Genomic DNA, 24,661 nt, shown 5'->3' with positions numbered 1-24,661 from the left:
TCACAGAGCCTAACCCACACTAAATCGGTGGGTCCCTGTCAGCGTGGTTCACAGACACTAATCCACACTAAATCGGTGGGTCGCTGTCAGCGTGGTTCACAGAGCCTAACCCACACTAAATCGGTGGGTCCCTGTCAGCGTGGTTCACAGACACTAATCCACACTAAATCGGTGGGTCGCTGTCAGCGTGGTTCACAGAGCCTAATCCACACTAAATCGGTGGGTCCCTGTCAGCGTGGTTCACAGAGCCTAATCCACACTAAATCGGTGGGTCGCTGTCAGCGTGGTTCACGGAGCCTAATCCACACTAAATCGGTGGGTCGCTGTCAGCGTGGTTCACAGATACTAATCCACACTAAATCGGTGGGTACCTGTCAGCGTGGTTCACAGAGCCGATTCCACACTAAATCGGTGGGTCCCTGTCAGCGTGGTTCACAGAGCCTAATCCACACTAAATCGGTGGGTCGCTGTCAGCGTGGTTCACAGAGCCCAATCCACACTAAATCGGTGGGTCCCTGTCAGCGTGGTTCACAGACACTAATCCACACTAAATCGGTGGGTCCCTGTCAGCGTGGTTCACAGACACTAATCCACACTAAATCGGTGGGTCGCTGTCAGCGTGGTTCACAGACACTAACCCACACTAAATTGGTGGGTCGCTGTCAGCGTGGTTCACAGAGCCGAATCCACACCAAATCGGTGGGTCGCTGTCAGCGTGGTTCACAGACACTAATCCACACTAAATCGGTGGGTCGCTGTCAGCGTGGTTCACAGAGCCTAACCCACACTAAATCGGTGGGTCCCTGTCAGCGTGGTTCACAGACACTAATCCACACTAAATCGGTGGGTCGCTGTCAGCGTGGTTCACAGAGCCTAACCCACACTAAATCGGTGGGTCGCTGTCAGCGTGGTTCACAGAGCCTAATCCACACTAAATCGGTGGGTCGCTGTCAGCGTGGTTCACAGATACTAATCCGCACTAAATCGGTGGGTCCCTGTCAGCGTGGTTCACAGAGCCTAACCCACACTAAATCGGTGGGTCGCTGTCAGCGTGGTTCACAGAGCCTAATCCGCACTAAATCGGTGGGTCGCTGTCAGCGTGATTCACAGACAGTAATCCACACTAAATCGGTGGGTCGCTGTCAGCGTGGTTCACAGAGCCGAATCCACACTAAATCGGTGGGTCCCTGTCAGCGTGGTTCACAGATACTAATCCACACTAAATCGGTGGGTCGCTGTCAGCGTGGTTCACAGATCCGAATCCACACTAAATTGGTGGGTCCCTGTCAGCGTGGTTCACAGAGCCTAATCCACACTAAATCGGTGGGTCGCTGTCAGCGTGGTTCACAGAGCCTAACCCACACTAAATCGGTGGGTCGCTGTCAGCGTGGTTCACAGAGCCTAATCCACACTAAATCGGTGGGTCGCTGTCAGCATGGTTCACAGAGCCTAATCCACACTAAATCGGTGGGTTCCTGTCAGCGTGGTTCACAGAGCCGAATCCACACTAAATCGGTGGGTCGCTGTCAGCGTGGTTCACAGACACTAATCCACACTAAATCGGTGGGTCGCTGTCAGCGTGGTTCACAGAGCCTAACCCACACTAAATCGGTGGGTCCCTGTCAGCGTGGTTCACAGACACTAATCCACACTAAATCGGTGGGTCGCTGTCAGCGTGGTTCACAGAGCCTAACCCACACTAAATCGGTGGGTCCCTGTCAGCGTGGTTCACAGACACTAATCCACACTAAATCGGTGGGTCGCTGTCAGCGTGGTTCACAGAGCCTAATCCACACTAAATCGGTGGGTCCCTGTCAGCGTGGTTCACAGAGCCTAATCCACACTAAATCGGTGGGTCGCTGTCAGCGTGGTTCACGGAGCCTAATCCACACTAAATCGGTGGGTCGCTGTCAGCGTGGTTCACAGAGCCGATTCCACACTAAATCGGTGGGTCCCTGTCAGCGTGGTTCACAGAGCCTAATCCACACTAAATCGGTGGGTCGCTGTCAGCGTGGTTCACAGATACTAATCCGCACTAAATCGGTGGGTCCCTGTCAGCGTGGTTCACAGAGCCTAACCCACACTAAATCGGTGGGTCGCTGTCAGCGTGGTTCACAGAGCCTAATCCGCACTAAATCGGTGGGTCGCTGTCAGCGTGGTTCACAGACACTAATCCACACTAAATCGGTGGGTCGCTGTCAGCGTGGTTCACAGAGCCGAATCCACACTAAATCGGTGGGTCCCTGTCAGCGTGGTTCACAGATACTAATCCACACTAAATCGGTGGGTCGCTGTCAGCGTGGTTCACAGATCCGAATCCACACTAAATTGGTGGGTCCCTGTCAGCGTGGTTCACAGAGCCTAATCCACACTAAATCGGTGGGTCGCTGTCAGCGTGGTTCACAGAGCCTAACCCACACTAAATCGGTGGGTCGCTGTCAGCGTGGTTCACAGAGCCTAATCCACACTAAATCGGTGGGTCGCTGTCAGCGTGGTTCACAGAGCCTAACCCACACTAAATCGGTGGGTCGCTGTCAGCGTGGTTCACAGAGCCTAATCCACACTAAATCGGTGGGTCGCTGTCAGCATGGTTCACAGAGCCTAATCCACACTAAATCGGTGGGTTCCTGTCAGCGTGGTTCACAGAGCCGAATCCACACTAAATCGGTGGGTCGCTGTCAGCGTGGTTCACAGACACTAATCCACACTAAATCGGTGGGTCGCTGTCAGCGTGGTTCACAGAGCCTAACCCACACTAAATCGGTGGGTCCCTGTCAGCGTGGTTCACAGACACTAATCCACACTAAATCGGTGGGTCGCTGTCAGCGTGGTTCACAGAGCCTAACCCACACTAAATCGGTGGGTCCCTGTCAGCGTGGTTCACAGACACTAATCCACACTAAATCGGTGGGTCGCTGTCAGCGTGGTTCACAGAGCCTAATCCACACTAAATCGGTGGGTCCCTGTCAGCGTGGTTCACAGAGCCTAATCCACACTAAATCGGTGGGTCGCTGTCAGCGTGGTTCACGGAGCCTAATCCACACTAAATCGGTGGGTCGCTGTCAGCGTGGTTCACAGATACTAATCCACACTAAATCGGTGGGTACCTGTCAGCGTGGTTCACAGAGCCGATTCCACACTAAATCGGTGGGTCCCTGTCAGCGTGGTTCACAGAGCCTAATCCACACTAAATCGGTGGGTCGCTGTCAGCGTGGTTCACAGATACTAATCCGCACTAAATCGGTGGGTCCCTGTCAGCGTGGTTCACAGAGCCTAACCCACACTAAATCGGTGGGTCGCTGTCAGCGTGGTTCACAGAGCCTAATCCGCACTAAATCGGTGGGTCGCTGTCAGCGTGGTTCACAGACAGTAATCCACACTAAATCGGTGGGTCGCTGTCAGCGTGGTTCACAGAGCCGAATCCACACTAAATCGGTGGGTCCCTGTCAGCGTGGTTCACAGATACTAATCCACACTAAATCGGTGGGTCGCTGTCAGCGTGGTTCACAGATCCGAATCCACACTAAATTGGTGGGTCCCTGTCAGCGTGGTTCACAGAGCCTAATCCACACTAAATCGGTGGGTCGCTGTCAGCGTGGTTCACAGAGCCTAACCCACACTAAATCGGTGGGTCGCTGTCAGCGTGGTTCACAGAGCCTAATCCACACTAAATCGGTGGGTCGCTGTCAGCATGGTTCACAGAGCCTAATCCACACTAAATCGGTGGGTTCCTGTCAGCGTGGTTCACAGACACTAATCCACACTAAATCGGTGGGTCGCTGTCAGCGTGGTTCACAGACACTAACCCACACTAAATCGGTGGGTCGCTGTCAGCGTGGTTCACAGAGCCGAATCCACACTAAATCGGTGGGTCGCTGTCAGCGTGGTTCACAGACACTAATCCACACTAAATCGGTGGGTCGCTGTCAGCGTGGTTCACAGAGCCTAACCCACACTAAATCGGTGGGTCCCTGTCAGCGTGGTTCACAGACACTAATCCACACTAAATCGGTGGGTCGCTGTCAGCGTGGTTCACAGAGCCTAACCCACACTAAATCGGTGGGTCCCTGTCAGCGTGGTTCACAGACACTAATCCACACTAAATCGGTGGGTCGCTGTCAGCGTGGTTCACAGAGCCTAATCCACACTAAATCGGTGGGTCCCTGTCAGCGTGGTTCACAGAGCCTAATCCACACTAAATCGGTGGGTCGCTGTCAGCGTGGTTCACGGAGCCTAATCCACACTAAATCGGTGGGTCGCTGTCAGCGTGGTTCACAGATACTAATCCACACTAAATCGGTGGGTACCTGTCAGCGTGGTTCACAGAGCCGATTCCACACTAAATCGGTGGGTCGCTGTCAGCGTGGTTCACAGAGCCTAATCCACACTAAATCGGTGGGTCGCTGTCAGCGTGGTTCACAGAGCCTAATCCACACTAAATCGGTGGGTCGCTGTCAGCGTGGTTCACGGAGCCTAATCCACACTAAATCGGAGGGTCGCTGTCAGCGTGGTTCACAGACACTAATCCACACTAAATCGGTGGGTCGCTGTCAGCGTGGTTCACAGAGCCGAATCCACACTAAATCGGTGGGTCCCTGTCAGCGTGGTTCACAGACACTAACCCACACTAAATTGGTGGGTCGCTGTCTGCGTGGTTCACAGAGCCGAATCCACACCAAATCGGTGGGTCGCTGTCAGCGTGGTTCACAGACACTAATCCACACTAAATCGGTGGGTCCCTGTCAGCGTGGTTCACAGAGCCTAACCCACACTAAATCGGTGGGTCGCTGTCAGCGTGGTTCACAGAGCCTAATCCGCACTAAATCGGTGGGTCGCTGTCAGCGTGGTTCACAGACAGTAATCCACACTAAATCGGTGGGTCGCTGTCAGCGTGGTTCACAGAGCCGAATCCACACTAAATCGGTGGGTCCCTGTCAGCGTGGTTCACAGATACTAATCCACACTAAATCGGTGGGTCGCTGTCAGCGTGGTTCACAGATCCGAATCCACACTAAATTGGTGGGTCCCTGTCAGCGTGGTTCACAGAGCCTAATCCACACTAAATCGGTGGGTCGCTGTCAGCGTGGTTCACAGAGCCTAACCCACACTAAATCGGTGGGTCGCTGTCAGCGTGGTTCACAGAGCCTAATCCACACTAAATCGGTGGGTCGCTGTCAGCATGGTTCACAGAGCCTAATCCACACTAAATCGGTGGGTTCCTGTCAGCGTGGTTCACAGAGCCGAATCCACACTAAATCGGTGGGTCGCTGTCAGCGTGGTTCACAGACACTAATCCACACTAAATCGGTGGGTCGCTGTCAGCGTGGTTCACAGAGCCTAACCCACACTAAATCGGTGGGTCCCTGTCAGCGTGGTTCACAGACACTAATCCACACTAAATCGGTGGGTCGCTGTCAGCGTGGTTCACAGAGCCTAATCCACACTAAATCGGTGGGTCCCTGTCAGCGTGGTTCACAGAGCCGAATCCACACTAAATCGGTGGGTCGCTGTCAGCGTGGTTCACAGAGCCTAATCCACACTAAATCGGTGGGTCGCTGTCAGCGTGGTTCACGGAGCCTAATCCACACTAAATCGGTGGGTCGCTGTCAGCGTGGTTCACAGATACTAATCCACACTAAATCGGTGGGTACCTGTCAGCGTGGTTCACAGAGCCGATTCCACACTAAATCGGTGGGTCCCTGTCAGCGTGGTTCACAGAGCCTAATCCACACTAAATCGGTGGGTCGCTGTCAGCGTGGTTCACAGAGCCCAATCCACACTAAATCGGTGGGTCGCTGTCAGCATGGTTCACAGAGCCTAATCCACACTAAGTCGGTGGGTCCCTGTCAGCGTGGTTCACAGACACTAATTCGCACTAAATCGGTGGGTCGCTGTCAGCGTGGTTCACAGAGCCTAACCCACACTAAATCGGTGGGTCCCTGTCAGCGTGGTTCACAGACACTAATCCACACTAAATCGGTGGGTCGCTGTCAGCGTGGTTCACAGAGCCTAATCCACACTAAATCGGTGGGTCCCTGTCAGCGTGGTTCACAGAGCCTAATCCACACTAAATCGGTGGGTCGCTGTCAGCGTGGTTCACGGAGCCTAATCCACACTAAATCGGTGGGTCGCTGTCAGCGTGGTTCACAGATACTAATCCACACTAAATCGGTGGGTACCTGTCAGCGTGGTTCACAGAGCCGATTCCACACTAAATCGGTGGGTCCCTGTCAGCGTGGTTCACAGAGCCTAATCCACACTAAATCGGTGGGTCGCTGTCAGCGTGGTTCACAGAGCCCAATCCACACTAAATCGGTGGGTCGCTGTCAGCATGGTTCACAGAGCCTAATCCACACTAAATCGGTGGGTCCCTGTCAGCGTGGTTCACAGACACTAATTCGCACTAAATCGGTGGGTCGCTGTCAGCGTGGTTCACAGACACTAACCCACACTAAATCGGTGGGTCGCTGTCAGCGTGGTTCACAGAGCCGAATCCACACTAAATCGGTGGGTCGCTGTCAGCGTGGTTCACAGACACTAATCCACACTAAATCGGTGGGTCGTTGTCAGCGTGGTTCACAGAGCCTAACCCACACTAAATCGGTGGGTCCCTGTCAGCGTGGTTCACGGAGCCTAATCCACACTAAATCGGTGGGTCGCTGTCAGCGTGGTTCACAGACACTAATCCACACTAAATCGGTGGGTCGCTGTCAGCGTGGTTCACAGAGCCTAATCCACACTAAATCGGTGGGTCGCTGTCAGCGTGGTTCACAGAGCCTAATCCACACTAAATCGGTGGGTCGCTGTCAGCGTGGTTCACAGAGCCTAATCCACACTAAATCGGTGGGTCGCTGTCAGCGTGGTTCACAGAGCCGGGAGGGTCTACTCCGCACTGTATCCTTAAATTCCCGCGCTGCCTCTTTGTTCATTCTCCCCTTGATCACACGGATTCCCTCCCATAGTCCAAAGACATACTGGTTGGTAGGTTAGTTATTCATTGTAAATTGTCCCGTGATTAAATCAGGGATTGCCATATGGCACGGTTCAAAAGCCCGAAGGGGCCTGTTCCGAGCTGTATCTCAATAAAGTTAAAATATAATATATCTACTAAATGTTTACCAATATTAATAAAAACTTAAGACTCTCAGATATTGCTGTTTCAAGGCCAGTTAATGAGAGGATGAAGATGCATCTCTTTTTGCTTTTCATGTTCTCGTTATCTATTTCGATGTATTTATACTTTCACTTGCACCTTTTGTTGTCTTTTATGCCCTCAATGATCCTGTTTACAGTTAGTATTCGATAGATCTGCTGAGTTTGCCCACAGGAACAAGTACAGTGGCATGCAGAAGTTCGGGCACCCCGGTGTAAATTTTGTGTTACTGTGAATAGAACGTAGAACATAGAATAGTACAGCACAGTGCAGGCCCTTCGGCCCACAATGTTGTGCCAAGCCTTAAACCCTGCCTCCCATATACCCCTCCGCACCTTAAATTCCTCCAATAGCTAAGCGAGTAAAAGATGACCTGATTTCCAAAAGGCATAAAGTTAAAGATGACACATTTCTTTAATATTTTAAGCAAGATTACTATTTTTTCCCATCTTTTACAGTTTCAAAGTAACAAAAAGGAGCAAAGGTTTGGGCACCCTGCATGGCAGTACTTAGCAACATCCCCTTTGGCAAGTATCACAGCTTGTAAACGCTTTCTGTAGCCAGCTAAGAGTTTTTCAATTCTTGTTTGGGGGATTTTCGCCCATTCTTCCTTGCAAAAGGCTTCTAGTTCTGTGAGATTCTTGGGCTGTTTTGCATGCACTGCTCTTTTGAGGTCTATCCACAGATTCTGGATGATGTTTAGGTCCGGGGACTGTGAGGGCCACAGCAAAACCTTCAGCTTGTGCCTCGAGGTAGTCCATTGTGGATTTTGAGGTGTGTTTAGGATCATTATCCTGTTGTAGGAGATCAGCATCCTCTTTTCATCTTCAGCTTTTCTACAGACAGTGTGATGTTTGCTTCCAGAATTTGCTGGAATTGAATTCATTCTTCACTCTACCAGTGAAATGTTCCCCGTGCCACTGGCTGCAACACAAGCCCAAAGCATGATCGATCCACCCCCGTGCTTAACAGTTGGAGAGGAGTTCTTTTCATGAAATTCTGCACCCTTTTTTCTCCAAACATACCTTTACTCATTGCGGCCAAAAAGTTCGATTTTAACTTCATCAGTCCACAGGACTTGTTTCCAAAATGCACCAGGCTTATTTAGATGTTGTTTTGCAAACTTCTGACACTGAATTTTGTGGTGAGGACGCAGGAAAGGTTTTCTTCTGATGACTCTCCACGAAGGTTATATTTGTGCAGGTGTTACTGCAAAGTTCAAGTAGATGGAGCTCATCAGCCTGGGAAGGCAGTGAGGGAAAACTGATTTCAAACCTCGGCTGCCTTGTGGCCATACCCACTCATAGGAAAGGCTTCGGGTGTAAACCCTGGGGACAAATCCGGAGCTGGAGTCTCCAAGGCAGGCCTGGCAACTCCTGTGACAACACTGGTGCCAAGCTGCATTGGCCCTTGCCCTTCCCTTGGACAACATCAGTGTCGTGGAGAGGGGAGACTTGCTGCATGGGCAACAGCCGGTCTTCCATACAACCTTGCCCAGGCCTGCGTCCTGGTGAAGACTTACCAGGCGCAGATCCATTGTCTCGCGAGACTAACGGATGCCATCCATACACTGCACAGTAGAACAGTGCACCACCACTCTAAAGTCTGCTAAATCTTCCTGAAGGTATTTTGCAGTCCAACGGGGGTTTTGATTTGATCTTTTTAGCAATCCTACAAGCAGTTCTCTCGGAAAGTTTTCTTGGTCTTCCACAACTCAGCTTGACTTCCGCCATTCCTGTTAACCATCATTTCTTAATTACATTATGTACTGAGGAAACAGCTACCTGAAAACGCTTTGCTATCTTCTTATAAAGAAGAAGAAAGCCTTTAACTCTGGGTAGAGTCAGGGATGCCGTCATGACGGCGTTTTTTTTATCAGGCTTTTTTGTTTTTACGAGGCCGAGTTGCTATCTCAACACTCAACCCAGCACGGATGGAAAGCGTGCAAGGGAGCTGGCTGGATTCGAACTCAGGAACCTTCGGTTTGAAGTCCAGCGCTGTTGCCGCTATGCCACCAGCTGGCTCTCCTGCTTTGTGGGTATCGTTATTTTAATTTTCAGAGTGCTAGGCAGCTGCTTAGAGGAGCCCATGGCTGTTGATTGTTGGGACAGGGATTGATAAAGCTTTGAAATTTGCATCACCTGGCCTTTCCTAACAATGACTGTTAACAAGCCATAGCCCTAACAAGCCAAGTAAGGTCTGAGTCCTTGGTACAAGTTATCTGAAAGCTCAAATCTCTTGGGGTGCCCAAACTTTTGCATGGTTTTCCTTTCCTTTTTCTCACTCTAAAATTGGACAAAACAAAAATAATAACTAATCTTGCTTAAAATGTTGAAAAGAATGTTTTATCTTCAACTTTATGACTTTTGGAGATCAGTTTGTCTTCTACTCACTTAACTATTCACAGTAACAAATTTTGACTGGGGTGCTCAGAATTTTGCATGCCACCGTACCTTCGGGTTGTATGTGGTGACATGTATGTACTCTGATAATAAATTCGCTTTGTACTTTGGTGTTCATACAAAACGGACTGAGCCTGTAAAGGCCAGAACTCGATGTGCCTGGCATTCAGGATTGTTTAATGTCATTTCCAGTACACGAGTGTAAAGAGAACAAAATAATTATTCGTCCAGATCCGATGCAGCATCAAAAAACAGAAAAGATAAAGAACACAATAATAATACTAAAAAAACACTGTAATTACATATGGTAGCTTATTGAATGTCATTAAAGTGCTGCTAGACTGTATAGAAGGTGACTGATGGGAAATAATGAAGTAGTGGTGGAGTTAGTTGGTGGGGGTGTGGATCAGTTTAACTGCTTTTGAGTCTGGTAGTCCTGGTGCGGATGCTGCACAGCCTCCTCCCTGATGGAACAAACGGCCCATGAGCAGGGTGGGTGGGATCCTTCATGATGTCACTGGCCCTTTTCCAGCACCTTTCTGTATATACGTCCTTGAGTCCGGGTAGGCTGGTGCAGGTGATGCATCGGACAGTTTTGACTGCCCATCGTTGGGCTTTCCTGTCGGCTGCAGTGCCGTTTCCGTACCAAGCAGTGATGCAGCCTGTTAGGATGCTCTGTACCGCACGCCTGTGGAGTAACATGAGTGTGGATGTGCAAAGTCCAGCCTCCTCAGAAAGTGGAGGTGTTGGTGAGCTTACGTGACTGTGTTCTGAGAGGGTGTGTGTGATGTGCACACCCAAGAGCTTGAAACTGCTCGCAGTCTCCACTGCTGTGCTGCCAGGTTAAAGCAGGAATGAGTGATGTGCTTTCTTCTGAAGGTGATGACCTTCTCCTTTGTCTTGTTGACATTTAGGAAGAGGTGATTTGCCCAGCACCAGGCCTCAAGTTCGCCACCTCCTCTCCACAGGCCGGCTCATCGTTGTTGGCGATGAGCCCCAGCACCATGTGCAATCAGCGAACCTGACAATGTGATTACTCGTGTGCAGTCACGTGTGAGCAGAGTGTACAGTGCACAGCCCTGGGGTCACCTGTGTTGAGGATGATGGGGAGGGGGGAGCAGTTGTGTCTGTTGGTTACCCAGTTGCACGGTGGTGTGTTTAGACAAGGAGTAGGAGTTTGTTGACCGAGGTCTGTGGGACAATACTGTTGAATCACGAGCTGAAATCCAGGAACAACATTCTCACATAAATATACTTGTTTTCTTGGAACATCAGGGCGTGGTGAATGACTGATGCTATGGCATCTGTGGTAGAGTGGTACTTTCAGTAAGCATATTGGTGAGTGTCCATTGTGGAGTGTCTGGTATGTACCATTATCAGCTCTCGAAGCACTGATTGGCATCAGTGCTACTGGGTAGCAGTCATGTGGTTCTGAAGGTGCAGAGTTCGTTGGTACAGGGATGACGGTGGCACGTGGGGACAGCTGCCTAGGTGAGTGGAGTGTTGAAGATGGCAGTGAGCTGCTGTGCACATTCCCTGAGTCCTTGGCCTGCCCTGGTCTGGCTGCCTTGTAAGGGGTTGGCTCTGCAGAGTCTTTCTCATGTTTGCTATTTTTTCAGACAGTGGCTGCTCACTTGGGAAGGGGGTAGCATTCGTGGCTGGCGTTGTGCTCCATGCCTCGTAAAGATTGTTTAGAGCACCAGGGAGAGAGGTGTCACTGGTACAGTCTACACGTTTTTCCCTTACGGTAATGCCCTTGATGCCAGCCACATATGCAGGGATTGTTCAGTCTTTGCCCTCTTGAGGCTTAAGATGAGGTTTCTCCTGGCATCCATAAGATGTCAAACTTAACAAGTGGCAATAGAAAGATGGTTTCAGAGACTAGTCTTAATTTTAAGTGGACCAAGGTTCATCACCATGGCCAGAAATGAGGTGGGGGGTGGTGAGACTCCAAGCCAAGCTGAAGCAGAGGGGGATGAGGCCCCTCTACCCGGCACCATGTTAGCAAATGTGCAGTTGTTGGAGAACAAAATTGAGGACCAGAAGGTAAGATTGTTGTATTGAAGGGAAATGAGAAATTGTTGTGTCTGTGTTTTACCGAGGGGTGGCTTACTCAGAGTATGCTAGATAAAGCAATCAAACTTGAAAGCTTCGTGATGGACAGGATAAACTAAACTGCGAAGGCAACAGGTGGAGGTGTGTGTTTCATAATACACTCCCTGTGGTGCTCATCTGTTGTTGAACTCGTCTTCTCACAACCTTGAACGCCTAACGATCCAAGGCCGATCATTCTATTTACCAAGAGTTCTCCTCCATGATCCTGACCACAATTTAAATAAAACCATCGGCTGACTGCAGTCAGTCACTTGAGATGCTGCACAATGCCATCACCAAACAAGAAACCGTCCACCCTGATGCATTTCAAACCAGTTGGGGATTCCTGTCAGGCTTGTGTGAAGAAATCCTTGCCTAATTACCATCAGCATATAACCTGTAGCATCAGAGGTCCCAACACACAAGACCACTGTTATCACAAGGAAATCTGCAGATGCTGGAAATTCAAACAACAACACACACAAAATGCTGGTGGAACACAGCAGGCCAGGCAGCATCTATAGGGAGAAGCGCTGTCGACGTTTCGGGCCGAGACCATTTGTCAGGACCACTGTTATACTAAGATACGGAATACCTACTGTTTCGTGCCCGGGCCACACTTCGGAAAATCTGATCACTTGGCTATCCGTCTCCTACCTGCATACAGGCGGAGCGTAAAGAGCAAAGCTCCAGGGACTAGGACAAACAAGAAGTGGTTGCAGGAGGCAGAGGACTGGCTACAGGGCTGCTTCAGATCAGTGGACTGGGCCGTGTGCAAGGAACTCATCTGTGCATCTGAATGAATACACCATGATGGTCACGGACTTTATAAAACAATTGTTGTAGACGAGTGTGTTCACACAAAATCATTCAGAGTCTTCCCCAAAGAGAAGTCCTGGCTGACCATAAGAGCCACAGTTTGCTGAGAGTGAGGTTGGAGGCATTCAAATCTGTTAAGCAAGTAAGTTACAAGAGGTCCAGGTACGATCTCTGAAAAGTCACCTCACAAATGAAGTGGCAATTCTGGACTAAACCTGAGTCACTGAAGGATGCTTGACAGCTGTGACAGGGCTTGAAAGGCTATCTCCTCTTACAAAGTGAAACCAGGTGACATAGGTGACAGCAGCACTTCGCTTCCAGATGAGCTAGATGCCGTCAATGCTTGTTTTCACTGTCAGAACATGGAGGGACGATCACAAGCTCCCACAGCCCCAATGACCATGTGATTTCAGTCCCTGATGCCGATGTGAGAATGTCCTTCAGGGGTGTGAACCCAGTGAAAGCATCCAGCCCAGTAAGGAACCCGACCAACCTGCTTACTGAGATCTTTAACCTCTTACTTCAGCAGTTCGTGGTACCCATCTGCTCTAAGCAGGCTTCAATTATACCAGTGCCTAAAGAGGACATGGTAACCTGTCTCAATGACAATTGTCCACAGCGATGAGGCATTTTGAGAGGCTGGTGATGAAGCATATCAACTCCTACCTGAGAAGCAACTTGGATCCGCTCCAGTTTGCCTCCTGGCACAACAGGTCCACAGCAGATGCCATTTAATTGGTTTTTCACTCAACCCTGGAATATCTGGACAGCTCCAATGATGTATATAATTGTAACCCTTACCCAACAGGCTGGTATATGTCTAGGGGAAAAAAGAGATCCAGCCACTCTCCAACCCACCTCCCGTACACGCAGGTGCTGTGAGAATCGAGTTAATGCCTCGCGCCTGCCAACAGTATCAAACCCACAACAAATACCATTATGAAATACACTTTAAAGAGTTTACTAAAATTAAAAAATAGTAGGCAATACAATATATATATATATACATACAAGGAAAAAAACAAAAGGCGCCAACTTATCAAAGTTCATTCTGTTTAGTGCACTCGTTGGAGCTCAATCAACGAACCAATCGACCCATCCGGCCGTCGCACCTGGGACCACCCCGGTGGTCTTACGAGCAGTCCAGCACACGTCCACCTTCCTCAGCCTCTCCCAAAAATCCCGCAATAAACCCCTCCCCCAAGTTCCCAGCATCACAAGACACAATGACATTCCCCATTGATTAACAAATGAATACAATTACCATATCAGCCATTCTAAAGTGAAACAACGGCGAGAGAAACACTTATCCGACAAAGAAACATTCCTACTTGTAACAAACCAAAGAGGCCATTTTGAGTAACATACCCAGGACATTGTACATAAGTTTGCTGACAACACCACTGTCACAGGCTGAATCAAAGGTGTTGATGAATCAGCATATAAGAGGGAGATTAAAAACCTGTCTGAGTGGTGTCACAACAACAACCTCGCACTCAGTGTCAGCAAGACCAAGGAGATGATTATTGACTTCAGGAGGAGGAAAGTGGAGGTCCATGAGCTAGTGCTCAGAGGTGGAGAGGGTCAGCAACAACTCCTTGGTGTTCCCATTTCGGAGGATCTGCCCTGGGCCCAGCCCAAGTGTAATTACGAAGGAAGCACAGCAGCATCTCTACTTTCTTGGAAGTCTGTGAAGATTCGGCATGACATCTAAAACTTTGACAAACTTCCGTAGATCTGTGGTGGAGCGTATATTGACTGGCCTGGTATGAGAACACCAATGCCTTTGAATGGAAAATCCTGCAAAAAGTAGTGGATACAGTCTAGTCCTTCACGGGTAAGGCCATCCCTGCCATTATCTTGTCTCACCACACATTATCTTTAAAAAAGCTGTGCTGTTCCACACAGGTAACAAGCTAGCACTATTGAGAGCTGAACCTGCACTGATACTTTTGTGCATTATTATATGTTCTGGATTTACTTGTCCAGGTACATGTGAAAAATGATTACATTATGTCTTTCCCAAGTACAAATAAATCCAACCAAATTAAAATCCATCATTTTAAATTCTTGTTCTTTAATTAAAGTAACTGCAAGTGATTACTTAAAGAGTTCTGATTACAAATCTGGATAATAGTACAATTAAAATTTTGTGCTTTACCAAAGTAATAGATGCTTTTTAAAGCAAAGTTAAATTTAAATTCTGTGGGTTTCATTTGAGCAACTAAAGTATTTTCTTTTTTTTCTTCATCACAGAAAAGGCTCCTGATGAATCTGATTTAAGCAAGGAAATTTCCATAGCAGAGAACTTGGAAGAAGAATTTTCCAAATCCAACTACTACACAGAGATGATGTCTGAATTAAAAAAGGCTGCTGGGGAAGAAATTGCAAACTCGACTTCAGTTTCGAGAAAGATCACCTATGCAACTTCATTCTTTCATCAATTCAAATGGGTGGCTAGACGATCGTACAAAAATCTCTTGAGGAACCCCCAGGCCTCTGTTGCTCAGGTAAGGTTGAAACTTCATGGTTTTAATTGTGACTTCAGAAATTCAAAACCAGGGACACACAAATAAAAGTCCAGTGCTGTATAAAGGTTGCCATAATGGTGTTATAACAAACAAAATGCTGGAGGAACACAGGCTGCAACTGTGGTCCAACATACAGCAGATATTTTGGGTTGAAACTCTTCACTTGGACTGGAAAATGGAGGTGGAGGGAAGGGGTAAAGTGATATTTGGGTACAGGTGATGAGGCAGATGGAGGAGGGGAGAGAGCAGGGAGGTGATAGGTGGAGTCAACAAAGGGATGCGGTTGATGGAATCTGATGAGGGAGGAAGGCAGACAGCATAGAATCAGATGAAGGAGGTGGGGAGAGCAAATGGGAACAGTAGGGAGGGGAGCCATTGGGAGGAGTGTGTGGGTTAGAGGCAGATGGATTGGGTGGAGAGAAGGAAAAGTTCAAAGTGAATTTATTATCAAAGTTCATAAATGTCACCATGTACAACCCTGAGAATCATTCCCTTGCAGCACACTCAATAAATCCATAGAAGAATATTAACCATTAACAGAATCAATGAAAGACCAGACCAAGCTGGGCATTCAACCAGTGTGCAAAAGACAACAAACTGTCTAAATACAAAAAAGAAATAATAATAATAATAATAATAATAAAGTAAACAAACAATAGATATCAAGAGCATGAGATGAATAGTCTTTGAAAGTGACCACAGGTTGTGGGAACATTAGAGTGATGAGGCAATTGAAGTTGAGTGAAGTTATCCCTTTTGGTTCAAGACCCTGATAACTGAGGGGTATTAACTGTTCCTGAACCTGGTGATGTGAGTCCTGAAGCTCCTGTACCTTCTTCCTGATGGCTGCAGAAAGGAGAGAACATGGCCTGGTTGATGGGGGTCCCTGATGATGGATGCTGCTTTCCTGCAACAACACTTTGTGTAGACGTGCTCCATTGTGGGGAAGACATTACGTGTGATATACTGACTTTACGTGGGGGCCATATCCACTACGCTTTTGTAGGATTTTCCATCCAAAGGCATTGGTGTTTCAAAACCAGGCTCTGATACAGTCAGTCAGTATACCACATGTCTGTAGAAGTTTGTCTGTGATTTAGTTGTAAACTTCTCAGGAAGTGGAGGCACCATGTTGCTTTCTTTGTAGTTGCACTTGTGTGCTGGGCCCAGCACAGTCTCCTGAGTGATAAGACAGAGGAACTTAAAGTTGCTGATCCTCTCTACCTCTGATCCTCCAAATAAGACTGACTGATGAAGCTCTGATTTCCTCCTCCTGAAGTCAGTAATCAACTCCTTGGTCTTACTGATACTGAGTGCAAGGTTGTTGTGGCATCACTCAGCCAGATATTCAATCACCTTCTTAGAAACACAGAAAACCTACAGCACAATACAGGCCCTTTGGCCCACAAAGCTGTGCCGAACATGTCCCTACCTTAGAACTACTTACTTGAAAGAGGGTGAAGATGGGCTGGGAGTGGAGTGTAGAAGAACTGGGTAGGTCTGGAAGGGAGAAAAGGGACGGGGGGGGAACAGGTTACTTGAACTGAAGAACACAGATGGAGAAGGGGTGTGAAAATGGGAGGGGGCTGCCGTGAAAGAGACACGGGAGCACAAAGTGCTGCCATTGCTGGATTTGGAGAAGTGAAGGAGGTGAGAATGGGCATCATTAGGGAGGGGTGAATGACAGTTACTTCCCTGTAATTGGTGCTTAGGACATGGCTTTCAGGTGAGTTCTGGCAAGAGTTAATAGGAGTGTACTACCTGAGTCTATTATGTATTGCCTGTATCTGGATCAAGCGAGCTACTTCCTTGTGGCTGTGCTGCAAGATGGTGACCTTTGTCCTACCAATTCTTACCCCAGAAATTATATTTCTAAATGTCTTGAACATTACAAGACCATAAGATACAGCAGCAGAATTAGGCCATTTGGCCCATTGAGTCGGCTCTACCATTTCATCGTAGTTGATCCAATTTTTCTCTCAGCCCCAAATCCTCCTGCCTTCTTCCGGTATCCCTTAATGCCTTGTCCAATCAAGAATCTATCAACCTCTGCCTTAAATATACATAAAGACGGCCTCCACAGCTACCTGTGTCAAAGCATTCCACAGATTCACCACTCTTTGGCTAAAGAAATACCTCATCACCTTCATTCTAAAAGGACAGCCCTCTATTCTGAGGCTGTGTCCACTGGTCTTAGACTCTCCCACCATAGGAAACGTCCTATCCACATCCAGTCTATCAAGGCCTTTCACCATTCAATAGTGTCACCCCTCATTCTTTTGAATTCTAGTGAATACAGGCCCAGAGCCATTAAATGCTCTTCGTATGACAGGCCATTCAAGCCTGAAATAATTTTCATGACCTCCTTTGAATGCTGTCCAGTTTCAGCACATCTTTTCCAAGATTAGGGGTGCAACCCTGTTCACAGTACTCCCAAGTGAAGGCTCACCAGAGCTTTATAACATTTCCTTGCTTTTGTATTCCAGTCCTCTTGAAATGAATGCTAACATCACATTTGCCTTCCTCACCACAGTCTCAGCCTGCAAATTAATCTTTAGGGAATCCTGCACAAGGACTCCCAGGTCCCTTTGCACTTCCATTTTTTGTATTTTCACTCCATTTAGAAAATAATAAACCCTTTAATTTCTTCTACCAAAGTGCATGACCATACACTTCCCGACATCGTTTTCCATCTGTCATTTCTTTGCCCATTCTCCTAATCTGTTTTAAATTCTTCTGTAGTCTGTCTACTTCCTCAAAACAACCTGCCTCTCCACCTATCTTCATATTGGCTGCAAACTTTGCAACAAAGCCATTCAAATCATTGACGTACATTGTAAAAATAATTGGTCCCAACATAGACTGCTGTGGAACACCATTAGTCACTGGCAGCCCTTTATTCCCACTCTTTGCCTCTTGCCAATTAGCCACTGTTTTATCCATGCTAGAATCTTTCCTGTAATACCATGGGCCTGTAGCTTGTTAAGCAGCCTCATGTATGGCACCTTGTCAAAGGCTTTCTGAGAATCCAAGCACACAACATCAACAAATTCTCCTTTGTGCTGCTTGTTATTTCTTCATAGAGTTCCAACAGGTTTGTCCAGCAGGACCTTCCCTTTAGGAAACCATGCTGACTACACCTATTTTATCATGTGCTTCCAATTACCTTGAGACCTCATCCTTGATAATCATCTCCAACACCTTCCCAACCACTGAGGTCAGTCGGGCCTATAGTTTCCTTACTTCTGCCTCTCAAATGTGGAGTGACATTTGCAATTTTCCAATCTTCCAGAAACATTTCAGAATCTAGTAATTCTTGAAAGATCATTACTAATGCCTCCACAATCTCTTCAGCCACCTCTTTCGGAATTCTGGGTGTACACCATCTGGTCCAGGTGACTTATATACCTTCAGACCTTTAAGTTTCCCAAGAACCTTCTCTCTAGTTATGGTAACTGCACACACTTCATGGCCTGGAACCTCGTCCATACTGCTAGTGTCTTCCACAGTGAAGACTGATGCAAAATACTTTCAGTTTGTCTGTTATTTCCTGGCCCCCATTACTACCTCTCCAGCATAATTTTTCAGCGTCCAATATCCACTCTCATATCTATTCTTGTATCCAAAGAAACTTTTGGTATCTTCTTTAATATTATTGGCTAGCTTACTTTCATAATCCATCTTTACTTTAATGACTTTTTTAGCTGCCTTTTGTTGGTTTTTAAAAACTTCCCAAACCTCTAACTTCCCAGAATCAGACTCAGGTTTATTATCACCAGCATGTGACGTGAAATTTGTTAACAGCAGCAGTTCAATGTAATACAAAATCTAGCAGAGAAAAAAATAATAAATAAAGATGATATTAATAATAAATAAACAAGTAAATCTATTACGTATTGTTGAATAGATTTTAAAAATGTAAGAACAGAAATATTGTTTTTTTTAAAGTGAGGTAGTGTTAGAAGATTCAATGTCCATTTTGGAAATCGGATGGCAGAGGGGAAGAAGCTATACCTGAATTGCTGAGTGTGTGCCTTCAGGCTTCTGTACCTCCTACCTGACAGTAACAGTGAGAAGAGGGCATGCTTTGGCTGCTGGAGGTCCTTAATAATGGACACTGCCTTTCTGAGACACCGCTCCCTAAAGATGTCCTGGGTACTTTGTAGGCTAGAACTCGAGATGGAGCTGACTAGATTTACAACCTCTGCAGCTTCTTTCGGTCCTGTGCAGTAGCCCCTCCATACCGGATAGTGATGCAGCCTGTCAAAATGCTCTCCACAGTACAAGTAGAGAAGTTTTTGAGTGTATTTGCTGACATGCCAAAACTCTTCAAACTCCTAATAAAGTATAGCTGCTGTCTTGCTTTCTTTATAACTGCATTGATATGTTAGGACCAGGTTAGATCCTCAGAGAGCTTGACACCCAGGAACTTGAAACTGCACACTCTCTCCACTTCTGATCCCTCTATGAGGATTGGTATGTGTTCCTTCGTCTTACCCTTCCTGAAGTCCACAATCAGTTCTTTCGTCTTACTGACGTTGAGTGCTAGGTTGTTGCTGCGGCACCATTCCACTAGTTGGCATATCTCACTCCTGTACGCCCTCTCATCACCACCTGAAATTCTACCAATAATGGTCGTATCGTCAGCAAATTTGTAGGTTGTATTTGAGCTATGCCTAGCCACACAGTCATGTGTATGTAGAGTAGTGGGCTAAGCACGCACCCCTGAGGTGCACCAGTGTTGATCATCAGTGAGGAGGATACGTTATCACCAATCTGCACAGATTGTGATCTTCTGGTTAGGAAGTCGTGGATCTAATTGCAGAGGGAGGAACAGAGGCCCAGGTTCTGCAACTTCTCAATCAGGATTGTGGGAATGATGGTATTAAATGCTGAACTACAGTTGATGAACAGCATCCTGAAGTAGGTGTTTGTGTTGTTCAGGTGGTCTAAAGCCGTGTGGAGAGCCATTGAGATTGCGTCTGCCATTGACCTATTGTGGCAGTAGGCAAATTGCAATGGGTCAGATCCTTGCTGAGGCAGGAGTTCAGTTTAGGCATGACCAGCCTCACTAAACATTTCATTGCTGTTATATGAGTGCTACCAAGTGATAGTTATTAAGACAGTCTACTAATATTTGACTGACTGACAGACAGACATACTTTATTGATCCCGAGGGAAATTGGGTTTTGTTACAGCCTCACCGACCAAGAATAGTTAAGAAATATAGCAATATAAAACCATAAATAATTAAATAAAAATAAGTTAATCATACCAAGTGGAAATGAGTCCAGGACCAGCCTATGGCTCAGGGTGTCTGACACTCCGAGGGAGGAGTTCTAAAGTTTGATGGCCATAGGCAGGAATGACTTCCTGTGTTGTTCAGTGTTATATCTCGGTGGAGTGAGTCTCTGGCTGAATGTACTCCTGTGCCTAACCAGTACATTATGGAGTGGATGGGAGTCATTGTCCAAGATGGCATGGAACTTGGACAGCATCCTCTTTTCAGACACCACCGTCAGAGAGTCCAGTTCCACCCCCACAACATCACTGGCCTTATGAATGAGTTTGCTGATTCTGTTGGTGTCTGCTACCCTCAGCCTGCTGCCCCAGCACACAACAGCAAACATGATAGCACTGGCCAGCACAGACTCGTAGATCATCCTCAGCATCGTCCGGCAGACGTTAAAGGACCTCAGTCTCCTCAGGAAGTAGAGACGGCACTGACTCTTTGCTCTATTATATGCCTTCTCTTTGGCTTTTATGTTGGCTTGGACTTTCTTTCAGAATACTTCCTCTTTGGGATGTATACATCCTGTGCCTTCCGAATTGCTTCCAGAAATTCCAGCCATTGGTGCTCTGCAGTCAACCCTGCCAGTGTTCTTTTCCAATTAATTCTGGTGAACTCCTCTCTCATGCCTCTGTAATTCCCTTTACTCTACTGTAATACTGATGCATCTGACTTTAGCTTCTCCTTTTCAAATTTCAGAGTGAATTTGATCAAATTATGATCACTTGCCACTAAGGGTTCTTTTACCTTTAGGTCTCGAGTCAACTCTGATTCATTGCACAACTCCCAGTCTAAAATAGCTGATCCCCCAGAGTGTTCAAACACGAGCTGCTCTAAAAAACCATTTCACAGGCACTCTAGAAACTCCCCCAACTGTAATCCAGCACCAACCTGATTTTCCCAATCTACCTGCATTTTGAAGTCCCCCATGACTATGGTAGCATTGCCTTTTTGGCAACATACCGTCCAGGAATCTCATTCTCACCCACAGAATCTTCTACCCTTTCCCCTAACCAGTGAATTCTCTATCACTACAGCTTGCCTCTTCTCTTCCTTCTGAGTCACAGAGGCAGACTCAGTGCCAGAGACCCGACCACTGCGACTCTCCTCTGTTCAGTCACTCCACTCCTCCTCCCCCGACAGTATCCAAAGTGGTATACTGCTGTTAAAATAGTTGATGATAGGTGCAGAAGTAGGCCATTCGGCCCTTCGAGCCAGCACTGCCATTCACTGTGATCATGGCTGATCATCCACGATCAGTACCCCGTTCCTGCTTTCTCCCTATATCCCTCGACTCTGCTATCTTTAAGAGCTCTGTCTAACTCTTTCTTGAAAGCATCCAGAGAATTGGCCTCCACTGCCTTCTGAGGCAGAGCATTCCACAGATCCACAACTCTCTGGGTGAAAAAGTTTTTCCTCAACTCCATTCTAAATGGCCTACCCCTTATTCTTAAACTGTGGCTTCTGGGTCTGGACTCCCCCAACATCGGGAACATGTTTCCTGCCTCCAGCGTGTCCAATCCCTTAATAATCTTATATGTTTCAATCAGATCCCCTGTCATCCTTCTAAATTCCAGTGTATACAAGCCCAGTCGCTCCAATCTTTTGACATGTGACAGTCCCGCCATCCTGGGAATTAACCTCATGAAATGCCTCAATAGCAAGAATGTCCTTCCTCAAATTTGGAGACCACAGGGCTATAGCGTTATTTTTTTGAGTGATTTATTGTGCGTGCATATTGGTTGGTTGTGCTTCACTGTGACTGCATTTCAAAGTGTATTTCATAGATAATAAAGAGTGGTGAGGTGTCCTCGGTGGAAGCTGCTATATAAATGCACCTGTCTTGAATTTGGTATTCCACTTGCACCTGATGTTAACTGAGCTTGATTGGCTTTAACTTCTGCAAATGATCTCTTCTTGCTAGAATTTTAGTTTCCCAGACTGATGTGTAACACTATCTTAATATGTTAATGAGTGAAACATGATGCTGTATTAGTTGCTGAAGAACTGCAGTGTACTATAAAGCTGTTGCTGTGTGGCCTGATGAAGGTTTAGTGAATGCATTTTCAGAAACTAATGTTTTCACACACCTCACCTTTTCAGTGGGATCTCCTGATGGTTCATTGGGTCATACATCACAGAACAGGCCCTTTGTCCCAACAGGGCCATGCTGAGCAAGATTCCCACTTGGCCCATATCCCTCTAAACTTTCCTATCCCATGTACCAGCTCATCTGGTTTAAGTAATGGTAACCAGGTCATGGGGTCCAGGAAGTTTTCAGTCTCTGTTTAGTTTAATTGCGCGGTTATGGTTGGGGGAGATGGGAATTCTACCGCTGACATTCGCTGCCCCCCCCCACCCCTTTCTGTTAAAGGGAGAATTCACTGGAGTTGTTCCTCCTGGTGGAATATCCATTGGGAACGGTTTGAGCTGCCTGGGAGTGGGCTTCCAGTAAAAGTGGAATGAGCATCATTTGTGGTTCTCTACCCAGATGAAGCCCAGGGGCAACAGGAGGTCTATCTCCATGGCACATCAATGAATCCATGAGCTTCCAGAGGAAAAATGCATAGAAGAGTAAGAAAAGGGAGAACTGAGGAGATCATCTTGAAGTGTTTCATTGATTATATTCTATTTTATTGATTTTTTTTATTATTAGGTAATGGTTTCAGCTGTACTTGGACTGATGGTTGGAGCCATATTCTTTGGAGTGGAAAATAACCTGTCAGGAGTTCAAAACAGGTTGGTGAAAAATTTTCACGCTTGGGACATAGAACAGTGCAGCACCATATGGACCCTTCAGCCCACAATGATGTACCAACCTTTTAACCTACTCTACAATCAACCTTACCCTTTGTCTTACACAGCCCACAATCCTCAATTTTCCTTTCATCTATGTGTCTAAGACTCTCTTAAATGTCCCTGATGTATCAGCCTCTATCACCACCCACAACAGTGTTTTCCAGGTAATTATGACTCTTTATGTAAATAAAGCACTTCCTCTGACATCTCTTCTAAATTTTCTTCCAGATGTCCTTTGATATTAGCCATTGCTCCTCTGGGGAAAGTAACTGGCCGCCCAGTTTATCTACGCCTTCTATAATTTTATACACCTCCATCAAGTCACCTCTCATCCTCCTTTGTTACAAAGAGAAAAGTCTTAGCTCAATCAACCTTTTCTCATAAGATGTGCTCTCTTATCCGGGCAGCATCCTGATAAAACTCCGCACCTTCTCAAACGCTTCCACTTCTGTCCGAAAATGAGGTGATCAGAACTGAACACAATACTCCAAGTGTGGTCTAACCAGAGTTTTATAGAGCTGTAACATTACCTCACAGCTCTTGAACTCAGTCCTCTGACTAATGAAGACTAACATATCATATACCTTCTTAACCACCCTATTAGCTTGTGAGGCAAACTTGAGAAAACTAAATGGAAAATCTAAGACGAGAAAAACATCATGGACAACTGTTAGTGTGACAATATAATGCATTTATATAAACAAGTAAATGAAGAAAAAGGTCATAGATGGGTCTCAGAAAATCTGTCACTCAGCCCCTTAATTATTTAGCAGCTTAATATTGAATAAATTAATCCTATCATTTGTATTATTATTGCTTGTAAAATATATTACATGTGATCAAAATACAAAACTTCAGATACTGGAGATCTGAAATAAAAATCAAAATGCTAAAGAAACACTATGAACATTTCAGGTTGATGATTTTAATCAGAACTGAAAATATAATAAAATAATTGTTTTAAGTTGCAGAGAGGAGGGAAGTAGTGATAATGTCCGTTATAGGACAGTTTGGTTGTCCAAAGGACACAGTTAGTGTTGATATTGTCCAAGCGAGTGGTTGAGTGCTTGTTAATCATGGAAAAGAGTAAACAGATGACGTCTCAGGCTGAAGGGTCTCAGCCCAAAATGTCGACTGTTTACTCTTCCATAGATGTTGCTGAGTTCCTCCAACGTTTTGTGTGGGTTGCTTTGGATTTCCAGATCTGCAGACATTTTCATGTTTGTTAATCATAACTGGCTTCTGGAAAAGTACAGATGGGAGGGGGGAATGAATGAGGCCACATGGGGGTGGGGGGGGGAGGGGGAGAGAGCAGAAAGCTGGGACTTTGAGATGTCTAGCATAGAGGCTGCTGTAGATTTGAAGAATATTGGAAAACTGGAAATGTAAGCAGCCAGGTAGCATTAGTAAAGAAACTGAGTTCAAGTTCACTCCCGGTATCAGATCATTGAATTCAGTGTTGAATCCTGAGAAGTATCCCTCACTCTTCTAAACTCCAAAGCCTGTAAACCCAAACTATCTGCTCCCCTTTAATACTTTGCGTTCGCTTGGGTGCTGCATGGTGTGAGGAAGT

General features: G+C 46.7%; 1 protein-coding gene across 1 annotated transcript in view; it reads left to right on the top strand.

The window, feature by feature from the left end:
• Positions 1-24,661, top strand: part of abcg2a (ATP-binding cassette, sub-family G (WHITE), member 2a) — a 115,404-nt gene that overhangs the window by 69,410 nt on the left and 21,333 nt on the right. Inside the window, exons 9-10 of the mRNA XM_059965460.1 lie at positions 14,725-14,978; positions 22,946-23,028. Of these exons, the coding sequence (XP_059821443.1) occupies positions 14,725-14,978; positions 22,946-23,028 (337 nt within the window). The remainder of the gene's footprint in view (positions 1-14,724; positions 14,979-22,945; positions 23,029-24,661) is intronic.

The sequence above is a fragment of the Hypanus sabinus genome, chromosome 3 (genome assembly GCF_030144855.1).
Source record: "Hypanus sabinus isolate sHypSab1 chromosome 3, sHypSab1.hap1, whole genome shotgun sequence".
NCBI lineage: Eukaryota > Metazoa > Chordata > Chondrichthyes > Myliobatiformes > Dasyatidae > Hypanus > Hypanus sabinus.
This window is presented reverse-complemented; position numbering and strand designations above follow the sequence as displayed.